Source organism: Molothrus ater, chromosome 2 (genome assembly GCF_012460135.2).
Source record: "Molothrus ater isolate BHLD 08-10-18 breed brown headed cowbird chromosome 2, BPBGC_Mater_1.1, whole genome shotgun sequence".
Classification (NCBI taxonomy): Eukaryota; Metazoa; Chordata; class Aves; order Passeriformes; family Icteridae; genus Molothrus; species Molothrus ater.
In genome coordinates this window covers 35,817,005-35,840,201 of record NC_050479.2, presented here as the reverse complement: position 1 = coordinate 35,840,201, position 23,197 = coordinate 35,817,005, and the positions used below count along the sequence as shown (strand labels likewise).

The 23,197-nt window shown below is 40.1% G+C and overlaps 1 protein-coding gene across 1 annotated transcript in view; it reads right to left on the bottom strand.

Annotated features, from left to right (window-relative positions):
- NALF1 (NALCN channel auxiliary factor 1) overlaps positions 1-3,704 on the bottom strand; it is a 443,548-nt gene extending 439,844 nt beyond the window's left edge. The window contains exon 1 of the mRNA XM_036385700.2: positions 2,889-3,704. Coding sequence (XP_036241593.1) covers positions 2,889-3,704 — 816 coding nt within the window. The remainder of the gene's footprint in view (positions 1-2,888) is intronic.
- Between the last annotated feature and the right edge of the window lie 19,493 nt (positions 3,705-23,197).

The following is a 23,197-nucleotide window of genomic DNA, read 5'->3' as shown; positions in this document are numbered from 1 at the left end:
GAAGGGGGAAGCAACACCCAATTGCAAGTTTATCCTTGACTGTTATTCAGAGTAAATTTTATTATTGTTTGTCATAAGCTATAATTGGTCAACTGAATGAAAATATCTCTTTTTCTGTGAATAAAGCTACCCTCCAAGAATTCTAAAGACATCTTAAATATAAATAGACTAGTTAACAAGCCTTTCATTGTATTGAGGCAAGGCTTATATACGTGGTTACTGAGTAAAGGAAGTATTTTTAGAACTTTTTTTAAAAGAAAAAGCAGGTCACCATATAAACCATGACGCCCACCAAATAATGTGTACCTAAACCACACATATGTCAAGTTATTTTCTATTCTGATGCTTTACCTAAGAATTAGCTAAATATACAACATGCAAAAAATTAATATTTACTTACACACACACAAAAAAACAAAAACAAAAACAAAAAAACAACAAAAAAAAATCCAAAAATCCAAGTCCTGAGTTTTATAAACTAAATATTACAACAGTCACAAAGTATTCGAGTTTCCAGTTTCACCTCTACACTCTCCAGGTCAGCCCATGCACCAGCATATGAACACACACGCCAGACCACTGGACGTGCCATCCGCTTGGCTCTCGCAACTATCCACACGAATCAAAAGGCTCCAGAGGGACCCAGAAACACCAAACCAGGGCACGGGGACAGAGAGCGGCATCTCCTCCGCCTGACCTCGGGCTCTGCGTGCGCTGCCTTGCAGAACCTTGGACAGCGGTCCCCTGGCCCTCCTCGCAGTGCAGACCAGCCCAGCTCAGCCCAGCCCAGCTCAGCCCAGCCCAGCCCAGCTCAGCCCAGCCCAGCCCAGCCCAGCCCCGCGGCTCGCCCCACTGCGCTCCCCACCCGCACTGGGTGGGCACCCGCACTGCCCACCAGATTCCCTGGAGAAAGGGAAAACAGACTAAGATGCACCCATGGTTTGGCTTTTTTTTTTCCTTTCCCCTTCTGAAATATCTTTCATTTTTAACACAGATTGGTTGGCCAAATTCTCAAAACATAAAGCAATATCATCTGGCATTCAGAACCGCAGAAATGTAGGTCACTGGCGTTTGTCTAGTTCATTAAAGTTTCACACAATCATTTTTAATGTCAACAACCTTTTCTCTATCATTAAAAAAGTACTTCTCCTCGTTGGGTGTGTGAAGGGAAAATCGCTTAAACAGCATAAATTTACTGTTCTGTTCATTTCCAAAACCTTTCATACCCTGATATTCTGTAGAGCAACTGAGGACTTTGTGGTAAAGTTCAGTCAAACTAAACTGTGATACAAAAAATCACTTGAGGAATGAAAATGCTGATCATTTGGCATCATGGAATAGTAGGTCAATTTCTAATTATAGAGCTACCGAAATGACAGAGATTTCCTTACAGCAATAGAGATCTATGTACATTGGATACCCTTTTTTACTTATCCAATTCACACTGGAAATAAAATATGTTTACATTATCAGTAACTGAGTACATAGCATATATGCAATGAGTGTGTACACACTGTGTTTGCAATCTAAAAACAGTTGAGTCAACACTTCTGGTGATTCTACCTTACTTTTTTCAAGTTTAGAAAGAAAAAATAAATACAGCAACTTTCCTACCTTTATCCAATTAGATAGCAGGTTATTTCAGCTTCTGGAGGGACTCTGGATCCATTTTTGTGGCAAATATATGCACAAAATTATACTAAGTGATTGGTGAATGGGATTGTTTTGGCATAGGCTGTTACCATTAAATGATTTCAGAAGGCCCTGCTGAAGTTACAGAGCACAGAGGTACTGCCAGGCCTCCTATTTAGAGCAGTGATTGGCGTGCATGGTTGTATTCCACTGCTAAAACAGAATTTGGTTCAGACTGGTTAGTGCTACAGTAGTCGAGATAATCTAGTTCAGGGCAGAAATATTCACCTCCTACCAAGTACTCAAACAGGAAGAAAAGCATGCCCTTAGCTATTTTAGGCACCGAGGACAACTCTTTTCTTCTGCCCTGTCTTGAGAGATAGGCCAACTAATCTTGTGTAAAAGTACAGAGAAGGCAACATCTACAAGAGCCAAAGTGGGACCCTCTGCCTTCTAGCAAAGGAAAAGAAAAGCCTCTGGGTCTCTCTGAGCCGTCACCAGTGGCACCAAAGGAAACAGCCGCGGCTTATCGAAACGCTGTCACCATCACTTCCCAACCAAGGGTCACTGCGGTGCCCGCCAACAGACACTCTCGTCCTCCAGCTTTGCCCAGCTCCACAGATTTTGGCAGAGCGCCTGCAAACACTGTCCCGCTCCCGCTCCCGAGGAGGCCCGGCGCCGCACCGCTCTGCCGCCGTCCGGCATCGCCAGCCCCGGGCCAAGCGCCCGGCGGAACCTACCGGAGCCTCCGGTGCGCGCCCGGGGCCCGCGGGGGGAGAGCCGCCCGTGCCCGGGCACCGCGGCCGCCGCACACCCAGGGCCGGCGGCCAGGGCAGCGCCGTCGGGCAGCCCCGACCCCAGTGGCCGCTCCGAGCCCTGCTCATTATCATGCAGACCCTGTCGCTGCCTGCCGCCAAGTCGCATCCCAGCCCGCTGGAAGCCGGCAGCCGAGCCGGAGCCAATCGCATATTCATGAGGAGGGGGAAATCCAGCGCTACGCTCCCAGAGGACCGAGGATCACTTCGTTTTGCGTTTTCTCAAGCTTCCCCCTCTCTCTTCCTCTGTTTTAATAACGCGCTAAGGGGGGCATCCCGGCCGATACCCTCCGCAGCATCGCCTGCACCGTGAGAACCGCGGCCGCCGGCGCCAGGGGCACAGACCGAAGCAGGCACAACAGGGTCCACGGCAGCCACAACAGCCGAGGGAGGCACGCCAGCCCGACAGCCAGGGACAGGAAACACAGCAGGGGCTCCTACCTTACAATCCTCAGGACACGATTTCACCGAGTACTCATCCGACTGTAAATATTTCTGGAGCATAACCTCAAACTCTTCGTATTTCTCCTGAGCGTGCTGGTCGTAGCGCTGGTAAGCCTGGACGCACTGGCTGCAGGAGCCTTCCCCCTTCAGCACCACATCCAGACTGCAGTTCAAAGTGTCCGGATTGGACAACCCGGCGAACAACTCCCAAAGTGTGTAGGAATTACAAAAGGAAAGGTAAAAATCCGTCAGGTCCCAGCCGGGCGCCGGGCTCTGCCCCGTGCCCCGCGGCCGCCCCGACCCCCCTCGCCGCTGGCACACCGCCTCCGCGTCGCCCACGCTGAAGCACTGCCCGGACGAGGAGCCCGGGGGGGGGCACGTCGCCGGGGGCCTGGCGGTGGAGTTCCCCAGGAAAGCAGCCTTGCCGTGCCGGGGCTCGGTGCCGTTGGTGCGGCTGCCGCGGCCGCCGCCGCTGCTGCCGGGGGAGGGCGGGAGGGAGGGCGAGGGGGGGGCGAGGAGCCGGGGCGCGGGGGGCGCCGGCTCCCCCATGCCCGCCAGCAGCTCCGGCTCCGCGGGCTCCGGCTTCTCGGGCGGCGGCTGCTCCTTCTCTCCGGTCCCCGTGAATTTGGCCTCGGCGCAGAACCACAAGTGATCAGAGAGCAGGACCGTGAAAAACAAGAGCGATGCCAGGGACAGTCGCCATTTCTGAGCCCTCTCTGAATCCGTGAAGGGTTTCTCGTTCTCCCGGGGTGCGAACCAGATTTTTAAGCCGTCATCATACTGCCGACTACACATCCAAGCACCCCTGGTCATATTTTGGGAACGCACAGCCCTGGCCGACTCCACCGTGAGGGCTCCTTTGCCAGTGTCACCACAATATGCATTGACTTAAAAGATTGGGGGGATTTTCTTGCCTGCCTTCCCTTCTCTCGCTCGCTTGCTCTCCCTCTCTCTCTCTCTTCCACTGTCCCCCTTCTCTCTTTCTTCCTCTTTTTTTTCTTTCTTTCTCTTTTTCTTTCTTTCTTTCTTCTTTCTTCTTTTTCTTCCTCCGAGATATTGTTGGTTTTTGCCGGTGGCTCTGCCTTGGTCTCACCACACGAAACAGCCCCAGTCCATCCAACGCGGAGTGCCGTGGAGAAGATAAGAGCAATAACGCAGAGAGAGGAGGAGGAGGAGGGAGAGGAGATGGTGGTGGTGGTGGCGGTGGTGGTGGTGGTGGTGGTGGTAGTGGTGGTGATAGTTGGTGGTGGCGGGGCTGCGCGACTGGTCCTTTCCCCCTCTCACCCAGGCATGGTCAGATCGCAGCTCCCCATCTCCCTCCTGAGAAAAGCCCACTGCGCCCGGACAACCGCATGCCGCGTCCCCCGCTGCCGACGGACGGCTACGGGAGGGCTCCTCGCCTCCTCTTCCTCCCTGCCGCCGCTGCTCCTCTTGCTCAGCCCCGAGCCGCGGCACAGATGCCTGCACCGCTGTCTCAGTCTCTTTCTTCTCTCCCCGCTCCGCTCTAACTGGAGAGACGCTGCTGCAGGGCTCCCGGAGCGCTGCCGAGGATGCTGAAGAGGAGGAGGAGGAAGAGGAAGAGGAGGAGGAGGCTGCCGGGGCCGCCGCCGCTGCTGGTGACAATGGGCTGCGGCTGCCGCCGCTGCTGCCGCCGGGCGCGGTGTCCCCGGGCGCACGGGGCGGAACTGCCTGGCTGGGGGCCCCCGATGGGCACAGGCATCTTGGGCCCCTGGGCTAAGTTGCCGCCATCTTCGTCCTGGAGAAACACTTTTTTGGGGGGAGCTCTGCCTTTTGCGTCATCTCCTCCCGCGCCGAGATCGCTCTATCCTGGCGCATTGGCAGCAGCAGCAACTCTGCCTCCTCCTGCCTGAGGAGGAGGAGGTGGGTGATGCACTGGGGACCACATGGACCCTCCAAAGGGCTTCCTCGATGCAACTCTTTCTATTCATCTCACCGAAGGGACTGCTCAATAGTACTGTCCAGCCCTCTCTCCTTCAGGGTCTCCTTCCCTTTGTGGCCGTGGAACACTATGTCCACGCAGGATGGTGGCTGGAGAGGTCTGTCTCTGTGTCTGTCCTTGTCATAGCAAATCACAGATGGCACATGACACTACAGGCTCTGCATCCTGGCCAGTTTTGGCCACACAGTACAATGTCCGAACACAGTTGCCTGTCTCAGTCAGAGAGCTGTAAAGCAAAATGACCATAAATCCCAAGCTGTTTCACCAAGAGAAGTTTTGTAAAACCCTGGTTCAGCCCATGAACTGGGTAAATATGGCCTGTCTGTGTGTTCCCCTGTTTAGATATCACTGCTTAGAGAGAAAGACAAAGGGGCCAGGCAGAGCCCTCCTTCTAGGATGATGAAATCACCTGGGGTGATGATCTCCACTTGGACCCAGGACGGAGATCCAAATACCATCTGTCCTCCAACCGTGGAGGTCTCTTGCTCAAATAAACATACACTTTGGACACTCCAAAGTGTCCCTCACTCCTTTCTTCTGGCTCACTTATGCACCTTAATGTAACAGCAACAGAACAACTTGGATCCCACACATAAGATAAGAGCGGGTGCAACTGGAGGTTGGACACTAACAAATGAAGACCTGGTGTTCACCTTGAGACATCAGGCATGCTGTCTGACCACAGGATAGCATACCAAGATGTGTGTTTTAATTTCTCCACTGGACTGGCAGAAGGTTTAGAAACCATATTTTTTCTTTTTCCAGAGGTTTTCTCTATGCTGAGGAACTGATAATTGCCCTTGGAAAAGGTGTGCAAGATATCACAAAAGGTGGCTTTGCCCCATTTTTTGGTTAAAGAAAGCCTTTTTTCTTAACAAACATGGTCTGTAAACTAATACAGCTTGCTGATGGTTCTTGAGTCCAGCTTTAAAAAGTGCAGTGGGAAAAGACCTAAGCCATATCAGAAGAGAACAAAACTTGTACCTTATCTGACTGCAGCTGTCATTAACAGAAGGGTGATCTTACCAAGGAATGTGCTGGAGTTTCTGCCACTTTGAGCAATAAATCAAGGTTGGATGTTTTTCAAAAGGAGATCCTAAACCTCAAACAGAAGATGCAGATCTGAGGTAGGAATTGCTGAGAGAGGTTCTATGCCCTGTGTTGTGCTGGGGGTCAAAGCACATTTTCATAATGGTCTCATCTGGCCTTACAGGAGTCAAATACGACACCTTGCAGAAATGATCTGTGGATTTTATTTTGATAGGGTATTTAAAGACACAGAAATAAGTGTTAATATTGTAAGGAAAGGTCTACAGTACTCAAAGCAGAATGTGTCTTTGCAATTTTCAGTCAATCAGCTCACACTGTCTGCTAATGGTACATTATTAATTTTGGTCCTGGAGCTTTAATTGAAATGATTTGACATACTGGCTTTTGTACTGAATTTGCCTTTTTGTAATCATTCTGTTTTGGGACAAGGCTGTGACCAAACTTTTAAAAAGCATTCAGGACAGTTTTACTACTGTAAAGTGTAACATCATTTATTTAACTTCCTTTTGCTAGTTTGATTATGTATTTCTTGCTAGAATAAAGGAACTGAAGCAGAAATACAGGGAAAAAAAAAGAAAAAAGAAAAAAAAAGAAAAGAAAAAAGAAAAAAAAAAGAAAAAAAAAGAAAAAAGAAAAAAGAAAAAAGAAAAAAGAAAAAAGAAAAAAGAAAAAAGAAAAAAGAAAAAAGAAAAAAGAAAAAAGAAAAAAGAAAAAAGAAAACCCCAACCAAAAATAAGTGGGATAAGCAACAGATTCCTGACATCAGGTCTGACATTAGAGCACAAAATGTGCTCTATTAAGGTATGTGGCAGTGACTGTGTAATTATTCTGTGTTTGACAGACAAACATGAGGTGAAGAAAGTTAGCTTTGGAGTCCACGCCTGGCAAAGAGGCTTAATTGATACAATTTTTTTTTAATGTTGTTTCCCTTTTGTCCTGTTGGGAAAATGAGAGGATAATTGGCAATTTTGCAAGCCGCACTGAAATTATAAAAGTTCTTTTTCTCCATAGTGGATCTTCAAGAATTGGTAATGAAAACGTGCTGGTATTCAGATGTCCTTTGAAACTTAATAAAAAAATTAATTCCTAAGTTTTTACTCCTCTGTTTACACTTGTCTAAGATCAAAGCAAATATTCTCGAAGTCAGTACACTAGTATGGTTTAGATATACTTGGCTTCTCAAAAAAAAATCCATTTTCATGTCATTTAATATTTTCACACATTTCTCAACTTTTTTCTGGAAAAAAAATAGAGTGAGAGTTCTTTTTCAACACCTAGAAATAAACTATAACAAGACATTTGGTAGTTTCAAAATGAGCATGTCCTTGCTTTCCCAGTGGCAGTTTTCTGTAACAGAGAACACGTCACGCAGAACTGTTGTTTCACTCTTGCGTTTCACCCAAAGCCCCATTCACTCTCCACCTAACACAGTGAATAACTTGCAACTTAGTTTCAGTAACTGGTTCCTGATGGATCTGAACAAATACAGTTCGGTTCTCTGGTGCCCCTTAGTGTTAGGTCTTGGAGCTCAAGGGAAAAAATAAGGATATAAAATAATATCTGAAAATCAAGAAGCTGCATTCAGTGAGGGAAAGAATCTGAATTATACACTGTAGCTGCTTTCTCTAAAAGTTCCTTCAAAAATTTTTTACCATAAATCTGATCTAAGTAACAGAATTTTGTTTGAAATAGTTTAATGAATTATATGAATGGGAAGAAAAGTGAAAGAAGTTTCCTCAAAAATATCGCTACAGAAATATGTCCCCATATTCATCATTCTTCCTAGATAACTCTAGTGGTGCAAAATACTTCACTTTGAAATTACCTGTCTTACTGGGAGTATTTATTACTCGTGTTTCAAAGCTTGGCAAGTGTGAGGAACTCATGGAATCCTGTCTCCCTAGCTGGTGGAATCACCAGATGTTTCACAGATGGATCTCCTTAAAGTAATGTGGTTCAGTGTCATCTCTGCCACACTGTGCTTTAATCAATACAATCAGAGCTGATGTTCTTTCATTCTTTGACTGATAATATGTGAAACAACTGATTTATTGAGCACTAAAGAAAGTCTAACAGGAGAAGTATGCCCTAATTCCAGATACTTGGAGCTGTTTTTTAACCTACATACCTTGCATTTGCTTTGTGAAAATACTTTAGCTTAACAAGCAGAAATATTTATTGATGTAACACGTTAAATGGCAATAAACACTTTTCAGAGTAGAATGCTTTGCTGTTTCAAAGTAAATGTTCTTATATTTTTGCCTAATATCAGGCAAACAGTAATTTCCTGCATAATTCTCTTGCTTTGCTTTGTTGATTACAAAATTGTAACAAGTTGATGTATATAGGTCTTTCAAATGATTTTAACAGATTTGAGAGACATGTCTTGTCTTTGTAATGTATATTCTTTATAAAACAAAACAACTTATTTCATAATTGCTAGGGAGCATTTCATTTTTAAAAGGCAGATTATTTTTAATAGACCAGATTTCATTTTATTTTTGGGTTGATTGGTTCTACTGATAGGACCAATTGTTGCAAAAGTTATTTACAGAAATAATCGGTTACACTTTTGCACTGGAGGATCTTCCACCACTTTTAATACCAAGCAAACATAATCAAGCCTTTTACTAGTACCTCTTACTGATTTTTTAACAGTTTAAACTATTTGTCTTCAACAGAAATACCTATACATTCGTTGTAGGCAAAATATGTCATTTATGTGGTTTAACATCCTCAGAGTTGTTTAGTTTTTTGTTTATTTCAACATCTTACAACAAATATTGGGCATTGTATTACCTGTTACCTGGGAAGTGGATCAGAGATTTAATTATCTCAATCCAATTGATAAGAAGAATATCCATGATGGTTGTAAGATACAAAGAAGTTAAGAATACTGAAGAACTAATTTTTTTTCTCATCACATTCCGAATGTCTTAGTTTCCTATTCAGTATTTTTCAGAAAGCTCAATTTTTGTGAGAAAGCTTCAGTCATCTGGGCCTGATTGCTCCAAAGCAATGGGAAATTTATGTTAATGTTATCAGAAGCTTCTAATCCTTGATCGAACAGCACTAATGCAGATTTTAAGATTCTTCCATTCTCCTTTGTTCACACTTTCCACATTACCTTCAATTTTGTCTCTTTGGCTTGATTTTTTTAAGCTTTTCTTACCAAATTAGAGAATTAACTATCACACAGCAAGTTATAAAAGTTTGTCCAACTGGATTTCAAAAGGCTGTGCAGTACAAACTTCAAAGACACTGAGGTCATTGATTGAATTATCTTGCAGATGTTTTCTTGGTATCCTATGAGATTTCTTGTTGGAGAATGAGAATATATTTTTGTTTGTTGATATTTTCAGCTGTGGAACGATGAATGGATAGCACAGGGAGTCTGATAATGTCTCCAAAAATTGTAGGTCATCTTTATCATGGCATCATTATAATGAGATCTCAGTCATAATATTACATCCAGTGGGTATATTTGGACAAGATCTGAAATGAGCTAAAGCTATTCTTCATTACCTGAAGCCATCAAAAAAGTGAAATATAACTATTGCACATGACTGCAGCAGGAAGAAGATAATATAAATGTCTCACACAAATTAGCCTATGCCTGTTAGAGTAAGGTCTGATCCAAAGCATGCTGAGATCAGGGGAAAGATTGCAATGGGTTTTTAACCAAGCATGTAGAAAGGAAACAGACAGAAGAATAAAGATTTCCCCCATATAAGGATGGAAGGAAAAGGAATGAAAGCACTACCAAAAGGTAGATTATGGCTTTTAAAATATTTTTCTTTGTTTCCCTCTGTTACTAATTGTATACATTTGCTGTCTTCTAATAAATGTAATAGCCTCACTATGTGATTATGCTTTTACAGACATTAAACACATCTTTTTCATCTTTTCTCCTTTGTTTCCTTATAGGTATCCTGGCTCTTCCTTGTGTCAAAATTCAACTCATAGGAAAGAGATAATATTTGATTTGTCTTCTAAATACTCTTTTATAATCTTTTTCTTAAATAAGAATATCTGTGCACTGTGTAGAAAGTCTTAGATTTTTAATCAGTCAAATAGTTTTCCTTTACTCTCTCTTACTCTCATGGAAAGAAAAAAAAGTACTTTTAGGGATAACTTCACTGTTTCATTCACAGTTTGGTTTCCTCCTTGAGCATGTTATTGTAGAATGTTTTGTATCACCCTGAGTTACAACACCTGCATTAGGTAGGTTTTATTTTCTGATGTACTGATATGATGTTTCTAGTCCAGAATTTAGACTAACTTGAATTTGTAGCCCCATGTTCATCCATGTCTGTGGTATGAAGGATATAGAAAAGAGAAAGGACTAATTTAGAAATAGTATATGCTAGCAAGTAAGCTTCTCCCTACTTTTCTCCACACATTTTATTCCACATGCCTTGGAAATATGCCATCCTAGAAAACTCTTTTCAAGTTGACTGTATGAAAGTTTGGTAATATCTTTATGTTTCCAGCACACATGGCTGCAGTGTAAATTTTAAATGCATGACAGGGCATGCAGGAAACATTCCTACATATGGGAGTTTCTTGTTTGACCAGAAGTATCCCTACTAGGAAAACATATGTAGTTATCTATAGATTTGATATGGAGCTTCAATACAGGTTGAATAATTATCGTTGTAATATATATATATATCCTAAAAATAGAAAAAATTTCAGCACTTTTCATCTCATTTAGCTTCAGCTATGCAGACTTAAGCATCCTTAAAAACGTTATCCTTTCACCAGGTTATTAATAAGAAAATACAGCTACCTGCAGAACACAGCACATTGCATCCCTAAATAAGTTTCTAAGACAGGCCCTCTTGTATGGCAAGCTATCTTCTGCCATCTCTTTACACTGAATATGGAAGAAATGTCCCTGATTAACTTTACATTGCTGCTTATCTAAGCTGATTTTGGCTGAGAATAATTTTCTTCAGAGTAGCTGGCACAGGGATATGTTTTGGATTTGTGCTGGACACAGTGGTGATAACACAGGGATGGTTTTGCCATTCCTGCAAAGTGCTTGCACATCACCAAGGCCTCTCACCCCACTCCAGCAGCGCAGAGGCTGGGGCTTCACAAGGAGCTGGGGGTGTCACAACCAGGACAGCTGACTCCAGCTGGCAACAGGGATATCCCAGACTACGTGGTGGCTTGCTCAGCATATAAAGCTGGGGGAAGAAGGAAAGCAGGAATGTTCAGAGTGATGGTGTTTGTCTTCCCAAGTCACCATTGTGTGTGATGGGGCCTGGCTTTCCTGGGGATGGCTGAACAGATCCCTGCCCACAGGGAGTGGTGGGCAAATGAATGAATTCCTTGTTTTGCTTTGGTTCTGTGCATGGCTTTTGCTTTACCTACTAAATTGTCTTTATCTCAGCCCACAATTTTTCTCACTTTTACCCTCCTGATTCATTCATCATCATCCCATCATCCCACAGGAGAGGAGGAATCTGCGTGTGGCTGAGTTGCTGGGTGGGGTTTGGACATGAAACTATTGCATCCAGCTTGTAATATTTAAAAGAAAAGACATTTTAAATTAATCAGTAAGATCTCTGTCTCTGTCTTGGTGTCCTGTAAAAGATTCTTCCTGAAGAAAAATCTGCAGATGAGTGTTGAAGTATATATTTGACACATTTTTGTTTCTAGTTTTGGTTACTAGTAAAGCAGACATGAATGAACCATACATTGACAGTCATTATATTTGGAGCCAGGTCGTATCCTTTTCCATCAAAATGTAATATCCTGCCTTCTGCCAACTGGCTGCAATGCCATCTGCGAGGAAGAGAGAGATAGGGTGGGTTTTTTCACTCTGCCTTCCAGGGTTATTCCTGTGAAGAAGGCATGTGACTCAAGTTGTAGGATGACTCAAGCTCTTATGGTCTTCTTGGAGTCATCCCACAATCAATTTAATGTGTCTGACCCGAAGACAAATGTCTCCTTTTGTCTACAACATCACCAGCAATTTTCTAAACTTTGGCTTCTGTTCCATATGCCTTGCAAGAGATTCAGAGAATTGAGCACAGGCTGAAAGCAAAGAGCTCCTGTTATTTTAGACTATTTCCACTCTTTAGATGGGTATGATTCTGGACATCTCTCTTTTCCTCAGTTTATAAACAAGGAGAGGCTAGAAGAATTAGGTAATGCCTGCAAAATGCTGTTTTAAATAATAAAAATAATGAATTTACTCTTGATGGGTTACTATATAGGTCAGTATACAATGCTATTTCTTATCTTATCCAGCTCCTAAGGACTGAATATTTGTTATTGTTTCAAAGAGATTGCTCTCCATTTCTGAGTGGCATGCAGACCTCTGTGAATACACAAAGATTTCCTACAAAAGGGATCTCATTCAGATCATTCTCAGTCTTAGAGTAAACAAACAGTATTGCTTTTCTAATTTTCCAGTAAAATACATTACTTGATATTTGGCAATATATTACATTTTCATTGCATTAGATTGCTGGAAAAGAGGTACTTTATTTGCATGCTTTTATCTTGTGGGGGGAAGACAGAGAAAAGAAATGTAATTACAGTGGGTGCTTTAGTCTCCTAATTAGTTTCACTGGGTCTTAGATTTAACTCCTACATTCTGCTGAGGTTCATTTTCCTTCTCTTTCCTTTTATCTTGTTCTTTTTTTTGTTTGTTTCTGGAGGCAGCCCCTGATGGCTGGCTGTGGCTGTGTGACACTCGCTTTTCCCACAGCACCAGAGCAAATACTGCTCCCAGGTTGTTACCTAGCATATTCTGAGTCTTGCTAGGGATAGACAGAGAGATTCTGCCTCTAAGTACCACCATTATGGGTATAATTTGCTTCAAGCCACAAACAGGGCTGGCTCAGGGTCAGTGGAAGTGCACTGTGTGTTGCTGAGGTGACTGCATGCTCTCAGAATTCACAGACCATCATTTCATAAAAGGTTGGCTAGATCTGCTGCATAAGGGCTTCATGAAACAGTAAGAGAAAACACCTCACAAGGGCAGTGATCTTCAGCTTCTTTCCAGAATTCCTCTAAAAGGGTACCGCAGTTTCACTGTCATTACTGTTTTTTAAACATTTATCATTTCTTAAAGGCAACAACTCCTTGATATCCTGAATTACAGACCAGATCCCTTTTAGTAAACAGAAATGCAAAAATGAAGGGAGAATCACCACTTTACTTTAGATACCTGAATTAACACTGACAGTAAGGGAATTCATTAAAGTAAGACAGCTCATCTCTGAAGTCCTTGCTTTAGTCAGCATAGAGAGAGAGGCTCCTTTGCAGGGAACAATTTGAACTAGACCCCTTTTCCACATCAACCTGAAGAACATCTGTCTCTCCTCTCTGTCCACTGAGCCCCTGGAGAGAGCTGGTTTAGTTTGGCTCCTAAAGTGAGGGTTAAGGCTGCTCTCCTGAGTCTCTGATGTGCAGGGCACATAAATTCAAATCATGAGAAGGTGTAGGGAGGGATTGATAGACTTAAAGGATCAGGGAGGGTGAGAGTGCTATAGCAGTAAATTCACTGTTAAGGGATAACCAGTGGGGACATTGCAATTTATATTGACATTACTGACACTTAAAGAAAGCCTTTTGAAAAGGAAAGCTACTGGTTCACTTTTTCCAAGTTTGCTTTCTTTTAAATTAAAATAAATGTTTCTGTCTGTCTTATTTATCAATGTCTGTAAATGTTGCCCTCTTTCAGTCTGTACTTTTTACAGTGGCTAGCTTGAATAAAGAGACAAATTTGGGGGTTCAGAACAGCAAAATTTGTGTTGCTCACAAAAGGTGTCAGGTCAGACCAAATTAAACAGTTTTTTGACCTGCTGGTTTTAAGTTTACCCCTAGAGTAAATACATTCTTTTCTTAAGGTATTCTGAAAGCAAAGCTGACATAGCTAGGTTAAGAAGTGGCACAAAGAATGGACAAGAAAAGTGAAAAATATATTTTGCTTTATAGACACAGTGATACAGAGAACTCCATGTCATAAGAAGAAATTCCATCCAGAAATGTGAAGTTAGGACTTGAAAATTTCAAAATTTTTGGTAGCCTGTCAGAAATTTGAATTCTTAATGATAATTTCCCTACCCATCAGATGATGAAGTTTCAAATGAATAAATATTGGCATCTTTTTAATATTAGGCATTTCAAAAACTTACCATTGTAAAAGTTATTAAGATGGTTTTTTTATGATCTTCTACAGAGGCACAGAACCAGTCTGTGTACTTCACATAACTTCATTTCAAAGGCTTTGACATATTTCCTAAGCAACTTTTTCCCTCTTTAGGTACTGGAATAGCAGAACCATATAAACTGGTGATTCTTGGGGGAAACAGGAACTATTTTTAGTAGCTAGTTGTATTCCAAAGAAGACTCTTCTCTTGCCAAGAAAAAAGGGAAGGGCTCTTTCAGAGTGCTTCAGATCATGTAAGTTTAGCTTTCCAGCGCCAGAATTATTTCAATTTTAAAATTAAATTATTGAGTTTCACAGATGCATTTGAGAATTCTGCTCCCAGGTTAATTCACAGAATTGTACATGCAAGCCCTCTTTACCTCAAGGAGTAATCCAAACAAGAACCTTAGGAAAAGTTATTTTTAAGACATTAACTGTATTTGTTAATAATTTTGCATTGTGAAGAATGAAGAAATATATACTTATCATAAGCACATACAGACATCTATTCTTGGGAAGAGATGGGAAAAGTAATCTGCTTTTGATTATGATCAAATATCACAACTTGTGCCACCACACACCAGGAATTACCAAATATTTGAACCATTTGAAAGCAGCAATCCCAAATCTAAGGTGAATTTAGGAATTTCCCTCCTTTCCACATGTGTAACCACTGCAGGAAGTCTTCACAGCAGAGGATTTAATTTAGTCCATCTTCTGCTTTGAGAGTTTGATGAATGTGTTTCATCTTGAGAAAATATTTCCACAGATGCTCTCATATATTGTTCAAACATACTTAATTTTAGGCAGGGGGAAAAGCAAGGGAATATAAAACTATTCACAGTAGATATTCTGATATGGATTTAAGCATCCTCAGTTGCTCCTAATTTAGTTGTTCTTCAGCTCCTAAATCCATTGATGCTTGTGCACCTAGGAGAAGCAGAAGCATTCTGCATGCAACAAAAATGGTTCTGCCATTCTCCTAATGTTACAGCAAGCAAATTTACAGTATTTTTTAATATGTAAATATAAAAAAAGGGGGGAAACAAAGTTCTGTTGATATAAACTTGGGTACTCTATTACTAAGTATTTTTGTCCCAGTCAAGCTGCAGGAATTTCCCAAGGAGTGTCTCTGTTCTTATTCTAAACGGGGAAGAGTTGTTCAGGGTGGATAATACAGAGACAGTTTGGGCCTTATGAATATTTCAAACATTTGTATTTTCAATTATGTTCTTAATTACGAAACAAACTCAGCAACATTAATTTTGAAAGGACTGCATAATTCTTGGATGTATTTCTGTACAACTATCTTAGCGAGACATCTGTTCTCCAAAGATAAATATTTTTCCAAGCTTTCCCTTAAATCTAAGCTGGCAAGGTGGGCAGAGTATGAGTTTGATATTAATTAAAGAGATCTGCATTAGTTTACAAAAAGCTAATTTCTCTGCCTGTATACAGCCTGTATTTCCTGCTACGCTTTGCATTCCTTTAAATAAACTAACTGTATTCCTGACGCTCTCTATTTTTCTCCTAGAAAATGTATGCATTTGGAAAGATTAATCAAAAATAGATGCTGACATTCCCATCATATTACAATGACCTGCACATCCAGGCAATCACTGTCGCCATATATCCATTGTAGTTTTATCTGCAGATTTATATCCTCTAGGGATCAGACTCAAGGCTTAAAGTACTGATGGACATTTTTCAGAAAGCTTTGTTGTTGAGGAATTGTAGTTTCAAGCTTACCTTGAGAGAGAGAGTTTCCTTGTGGAAAACAGAAGCACGATTTTTTTAAAATATCATGTAATAAATATGCATGAAGAGCACTGAATTTTCAAATACAGTAACACGTAATAAAAAGACTATGTTTGTTTTAAATGAAGATCTGAGAATACACAATTAATGCAGAATAAGTGAAAGAGTATTCAAGTGGGAGAACTTATAAGGACACATGAGATGGAAAACTAAATACAGAGGGTTTTTTTGTTTCGTGAAAGAATTGGAACAAGATTTTTGATTCTCTGTCAAACTTCCTATTTTGTTTTGTTGGTTTTGGGCTTGTTTTTTTTGTTTTTTGTTTTTTTTTTAAAGCTATTTGCTTTATAGAAGTAACACTTTGGTTTACAGTTCCAGTAACTAGCCTGATTAATTCACTGCACTGGACCCTATTGACATATATTCTTTATTATCACCCCAATTTTACTGGTGATATCTGTAACCACTAGAGTAAATGTATATGGCAAAACAAAGACAATAATTAATTAAATTTTTCTCTATGAGTTCATGCATCCATTCAGTTACTTTCCAGCAAAAACATTCACAGGCAGTTTAAGATTAAATAGAAAATAGAAGCATTAGTTGGAAGGGCTTTCAATCCAGGAACAGAAGGTAGATCCTGTGTCTTGTCTGAACAAACATGTTGTGACTGTACCAAATTTCTGAATAAGCTATCAAAACAGAAAGAAGTTATTAAATAAGTATGAACAATGCACATTTCAGGGGCCCATGATCAGTTAAAAAATTTCAGACATGGAAAACAAATCAGGTAAATAGTGTTATTTATGAAGACCTAATTATATATTAGCACTTTGTTATGGATTTTCTATCTATCCTTTCTGTTTCCACTACTTCTGTATAAATTAATCTTTTTCCACCTTGCTGATGGAAATACATATCTTACATAATTTCCTTCACATTCTCCCCTTCACACCCTGCCTCTTTCTTTCTAAAGACACATTGTAATAGCAATGCTGCTTGAATAACAAGGCACTTCCTTTATGTGCTTATAAAGTTGGTTTGCCTGACTTTTTTGTGACCAGAACCACTGAAATGGTCTGTAAGGATTCTGAGTAGAACACCTTGTAGTACTCTAACTTAAGGTGTATAAATTACTGAACAAAGTCTATATTAGTCAGGAGTAGTTGCAGTCACTGTGTTAGCAGCTCCTTTCTTCACTTAACCAAGAATCACTGTTGAGAGATTATTTATTATGAAAAACATCTTCAAAATTATTCACATCCTCTACTTATTCCTTTCAAGAATTTGCTGCTCCCATTACTGTAACAGTTTCTGCATGGACTACGAGTACTAACTATACAATGTACGTTTCACTGACAATTCTGTGCTAAGAATATGAAGGCTTGTTCTCTACTCATCCTTTCTATTATATTCATAGTCTCCTAAAGTAGAATATCCTTTCTCAGCTGCTAGTCAGCTGGCAAAGGCCATGTAATTTCACAAAATGCATTTCACAAAATTTTCGAAGGAAACATACCATTCCTTTAGCCCATGCATGGCAGATGTTTTGCCCACAATACAGCAATTCCCAAATCATCAGAGTGCAGATATCACCTTGTGCACAACACCCACTCTCTATAATGGAAATTTGGCACCCTGGAGACAGTGCCCCACGAGTGGGAAGATACATGAGCCAGCACACAGGATGATCAGTGATGGGTGCAGAACATCTATGGCACATTTTTTGCAGGGACCTCTGGCCATCATCTATGTCCATCCCAGTGGAGAAATGAGCTGTCATTACCTTGTGAACCTTTGCTGTCCAAAGAATTCTCTTGAAATCATCACAACCAACACCACTTGCTATGCCAGTGAATCCCACTGCACTAGATACCTCAACATACTCTGCACTCCAGAGTGATGTGAAAGGGAAAATCTTTATTAAAATCATCAGCCTGTGTCTGGCCCTTATTACATTCTTCATCATGATGTTACCTACTCATTACAGTTGTGAATTCTGGAATTACTTTAGGACCATCACAGACTCTGCTCACTTCAGTTCTGACAGGCCTTGGAGAAGTGTGCATTCAGCACCTGACTGAAGAATGGTCAGGCAAGAGAGACTTGGGCAACACGGTCCTTAGTGCTAACTGGGTTTTCAACCCTTGTTCTACCTTATGCTTGAGAATGCTTACAAGCCATTGTGACAGGAGCCATCATTGCTAGACTAAGATCCTTCCATAAACCTACACCTTTGATCCCTGTACTCAGACCACCTCTGCCTAGATATCTGCACATCACAGTAGATAGCAACTTCTATTTTAGGAAAAGATTTAGCAGAAATCTGAACTATGTGTAAACTTTGCTTTAAAAAAATCAATTCTTGCGAAGAGGAAAAAGCATGCAAGAAAGCTGTACAGATCTTGGGGAATCGATAAAATGTAATGTGAGGGGCAATGTATCATGTCTTTCATCTCAGTCGAGGTAGATGGCCTGAGCATGACACCAGCACTGTGGTAGGCACCTGCTTGGTGTCAGTAAAGATATACCTCTGGCACCCTTCCCAATGAGGTGAAGCCCTCTTTGAGGTGTAGAATTCTTAGTCAGGAACAGAATTGTATATCCCATGAAGGTGCTGCCTTTCTTCATCTGATCTTTGGTTGATGCCTTGAGACTTTCCGCTCCCTGCCATGATCACCTTCTTAAAGAAGAAGTGGTTTTACCCCTGTACTTGACACTGGTGGGGCTGCACCTCAAATCCTGTGTTCAGTTTTTGTTCCTTCATGACAAGAAAGGGAGGTGCAGGAGCATGTCCAAAAACACCTGAAAAGAGGCAGTAGCAAGGTGAGTGTCAGACTCTTCTTCCGAGTAACAAGTGACAGGGCAGGAGGAAATGGCACCAAGTTCTACCAGGCAAGGTTTAGGTACGATATTAGGAAGGCTTTCTTCTTGGAAAGGGTGGTCAGCAATGGAAACAGGCTGCTGAGGGAAGTGGCAGAGTCTCCATCCCTGGAAATGTGAAAAGCACATGGATGTGGCACGAGGGAACATGATTTAGTGGTGAGCATGGCAGTGCTGGATTAATGGCTGGACTCAATGGCCTTAGAGGTCTTTTGCAACCTTAACAATTCTAAGGCAGTCTGGAAGGATTTTAAGACATGTCCAGTAGGTCATTTCATATGGGCTGCAGCTCTTATTGTGAGCTGTTTTCCAGAGCTATTTCTGGCCTATCCAGGCCAGCCTGGAGAGTAACACTGTGGTTGTGCCAAGACCCAGAGATGGGGTGACACAACAGGTATGAGTGGAGAGGGTGGACACAGAGGAAAGGCTGTGACAGCAGCGAAGTTCTCCAGGTGAAGATGAATTCAGGAATAACTTTTTTCTAGGAGCATGTGGAAGAAATGTGCTGCTGTCTAGCTGTGAAGCACAGAGTTATTTTGAAAGATGATGACATCCTCAACGAGGTAGAGTGCTCAGCTGGGTTATTTGCTTCATGTTTAGCAGTTTATTTGAGTCAATGGGAGGTCTTAGCTCTTCTCACCCTTCTCAGTGTTCTTGCTGCTTTTCTTTTTGAACTGAGCAGGCTATTGAAAGACTACATATCCTAGATGAAATCACAGCACTGACTTGTATCAGGGAATTACAACATTTTCTAGTTTATTTATTGTTTGTTTACATATGCAGTGTAACATCTTGATCATTTTTGACCACAGATGCACACTGAATTTTCTCCTGTGATAACCTGGTTCATTTCTCATCCAGTTAAGTTTTCACTTCTGTGAATTACTTGAGTATTTTTGCTCAAATTCAAAGTGGCATTGTTTTACATTTGAGTTACATTAAATAGCAATTTGATATTCTTTGTAAGAAAATAGATATTTTCTAGAGTGTTCAAGGAGATAATTTATTATCAGTGTTTATTGTGTTTTTCTTTGATCCTGACTGCCCTGCTCAACTTTATACCTTTTGGCAAACATAAGGACATCTTGAAGGACAGTATCAATTATGAAGAGAAGTGACTCCTACTGTAAAATGTGTGTTAGTGAAAATAAAGACAATGACAGTCTAACAATTTATATAGTTGTGCTTCCACACAAAGAGAATTGGTCACTTCATGCAACCCAGAGTAGCTGAACAAGTACTTATGGCTACCTGGAACCCAAGACTGAAGACACAACAACACTGGAGGTGGTATTTTCTCTGATATCTCAGTAGGATGTTTTCAATTAGTCTACAGTCTCCTAACTGGACTGGCAGCTTTTCTTGTACCTATCACCTACACATTCTTGGAGAATCAAATTAGCTAACAATCAAAAGGTTAAATATATATATATATATATATATATATATATATATATATATATATATAAACCCTGTATTAAATAGCATGCATCTGACTCAGCTGAGTTTATTTTACAAAGTCTTTTTAATTTAATTTCAGTGACTATTCAACCAAAACAGACAAAATGACACATTCTTCCTTTATATTTTTCTGAGCATATGGAACAGTGGCTTCCTCTCTGAACTCCTAATTTCTGAGCAATGCTTGAAGGATGGGAATGGACACAGAGTTTACAAACCTGAAAGGAAAGAAGAAAGGTTACTTCCATGAAGTGCTTTACCTCTATACAATCTTAGTAAGGGATGGGTTTCAACCATTTCTTTGAAAGTAGTCTCCTACTTTTTAATATTTTTAGTTTTGTAAAAATATTTTCTTTCTTCATTATCTAAGCTCTGCAAATATATCTTCAGGATTTTTAAAGTATCTTTTAAATTTTTTTAGTCATGCTCAACTGTATCACAGAAAATGTTTTTTTAAACACTAAATTCATAACTTTCTATAGCACAATTGCCCCAAACAGTCTATAACTCCCTTGCATTTTATCTAACTAGACAATCTGATTGATTTATCTCTTTTTCAGAACATCTAATTATTTTGAGACTGTACAGCATCTCTACTTGTCAAGTATTAGCTCTCATTTTGGTTTCATTTAACTTCTGGAACTCCTCTAATAATACTTTCAAGTATGTCTTCAATCATGTTCAAAAACTTTCTATTTTTGCTCGTTCTTACTCTGAAATTAAAATTTTACATAGGTGAAAAATCTCTACAGTTTTTACAGATGAATGATTTTTAAAGGGGAAAACATAGTAAAGGAGATTAACTTCAGAATTATGACATTTGCAAGAGCTAAAATCACAAGCAGGGAATTCACGTTGGTTTTATGAAGAAAAAATGGAAATACATATTGGAAAAAATAAGCAAAAAGGGACAGGACTAGACTCAGAAAGTAGCAAAATGTTTTTCATGATAAATTAGGGTCTTACAAATGGTTTAACAAAAAAAAAAGCAGTATATAGCATGATGGGGGAAAATTAGCTATATTCAGAATCATGGCATGAATGACATTACTATATTTACTTTTGTTAGTTAAGCTTAACTGTTTGAGACATCTGTTCATGAATTTGATGGATAAGGCACATTTGTTGAAAGGGACTAGGTGACTGTCTTTAGCTTCTGCTAAGAATCATGTTTGACAATTTCTATTGCAACTCCTAAGGGTGTTTTAAAATTTTGAGTTGATACTTAACATGCTTAAGTAGAATTATTCTTGCAAAAGTTCATGTGTTGGAGTGGCAGTTAAACACAGTAATTATTACAGATAAAGACTTACCTAAGCTCTTCTTTCATTTTTGTAATCCATAAAAGAGGAAGATATGTGCATATCTTTCTTTTCCCCCAGTCATATGCATAGAAATCAAACCAAAAGTAACATCATGAGAATCAAATTATGCCAAATACAACAATCAAGCTGGTATTATAAATTATGAAAAATTCATTATAATTTCTGATTTTCAATCAAAACAGACAACTAGAAACTTTTTGCCTGGATATGTAACAGTTAAATTTGATCAAGCTGACTCCTGAGTTATGATTCATTTGATAAAATGCAGAAAACACCTTGCACATACTGATATCTGAGCTGGTCACCTTTGGGTTTCTCTGTAGTTACTGCAGAGAAATAGGCACTGAGATGGTAAAATATATCCTTTCCTGAAGCAGGCATCTACATTAGCTTCAATGAATCACACTTTGAAAGTGTTTATTTCTCCCCATTGGTTGTAACTTAGTCCTCAGTGATGTGTATGGATGCAAATGTTCCATCCTGACACTAGAAAAACAATCAAATGAAACTGAATTTCATTTAAGCCTGCTTAGTTAAATTATAACCCCAGTATAGCCTATTTTAGCCAATATTAGAAATAAAAGCAGAACATACATATTAAATGTTAATTTCTGTAGTTTTTGATACAGAAGACATTCAGGTACAGTCCAAAAAAAATTTAACTGTGGAATATGCAACATCACTCTTTAGAATTATTGTATTACTGAAAGATCAAGTTAAGACTTCAGTGGTGTCAGGCACAATGAGCCAAGGGAAAAAAAGACATCTTCAAAAAACAAAATGCCACCTGAAAATATGTTGCACTGTCTGTAGGATTTGTGAATTTTTTGTATTTATTTTCTCCTTTGTGCAATTTTAAAGGAAAGTTGTGTCCAAAGATGATAAAAAAAGCAATAAGCAGAATATTAACTCCACTGCACCACACAATGCTGTTTTTTGAAAAGTGCACATTGCTTTATTTGTGGTTTGGGGTTTTTTCCATGAATATGAAACATTTTCAGATATGAAAATCTATATAAAAATCATTATGGTCAATATGAATATTTTCACAAAAATATATGAAGGGTAATATAGTACAGAATTATTTTGAAAATGAAATTAACTTGTGTATTTTCATTTGTTTAAAATGGCTTTACTTTACAAAACAGAAATTCTTAATTCCTACAAGTTAATTTCTCAATATGTAAGTTGTCTGACTTGTAATTATGCTTGACTGCACTACATTAAATGTACAGGTTTTAATATCTAAAAATCACCAAGATTATAGATAGCCTGATGACTTTTTTGTCTTGATCTTGGAAGTTGTGAATCAAATATTTCTGCAGCCAAACTGATTATTCCTGCAGGTCCCACATAAGATTTCGTGGTGAGTCAGACCAATTATTTTTTTGGTCATTTTTTGGTGTAAAATTTTTAGAATATCTCAGTAGCTTGTGAGCCTGAGTTTCATTTTCTAATTTAATTTCAGAATAAGTGTTTGAATAGGCATGGAACTTTTATGCCATATATTCTAAAATTTCTGTCTTCAGGTGGGGCAGCGATAACTACAGGTTTTCAGTTACCTTTTGCTTCTACAGTTACCTGTCTCCAGTAAATGCCAGATTTCAGGCACTGTGTCTTTAAACAGTATATATTATTCTGCTCAACATATGTAGAAACTAAGCTTGGAAAAGATAAGAAGAATAAGACAGTCTGA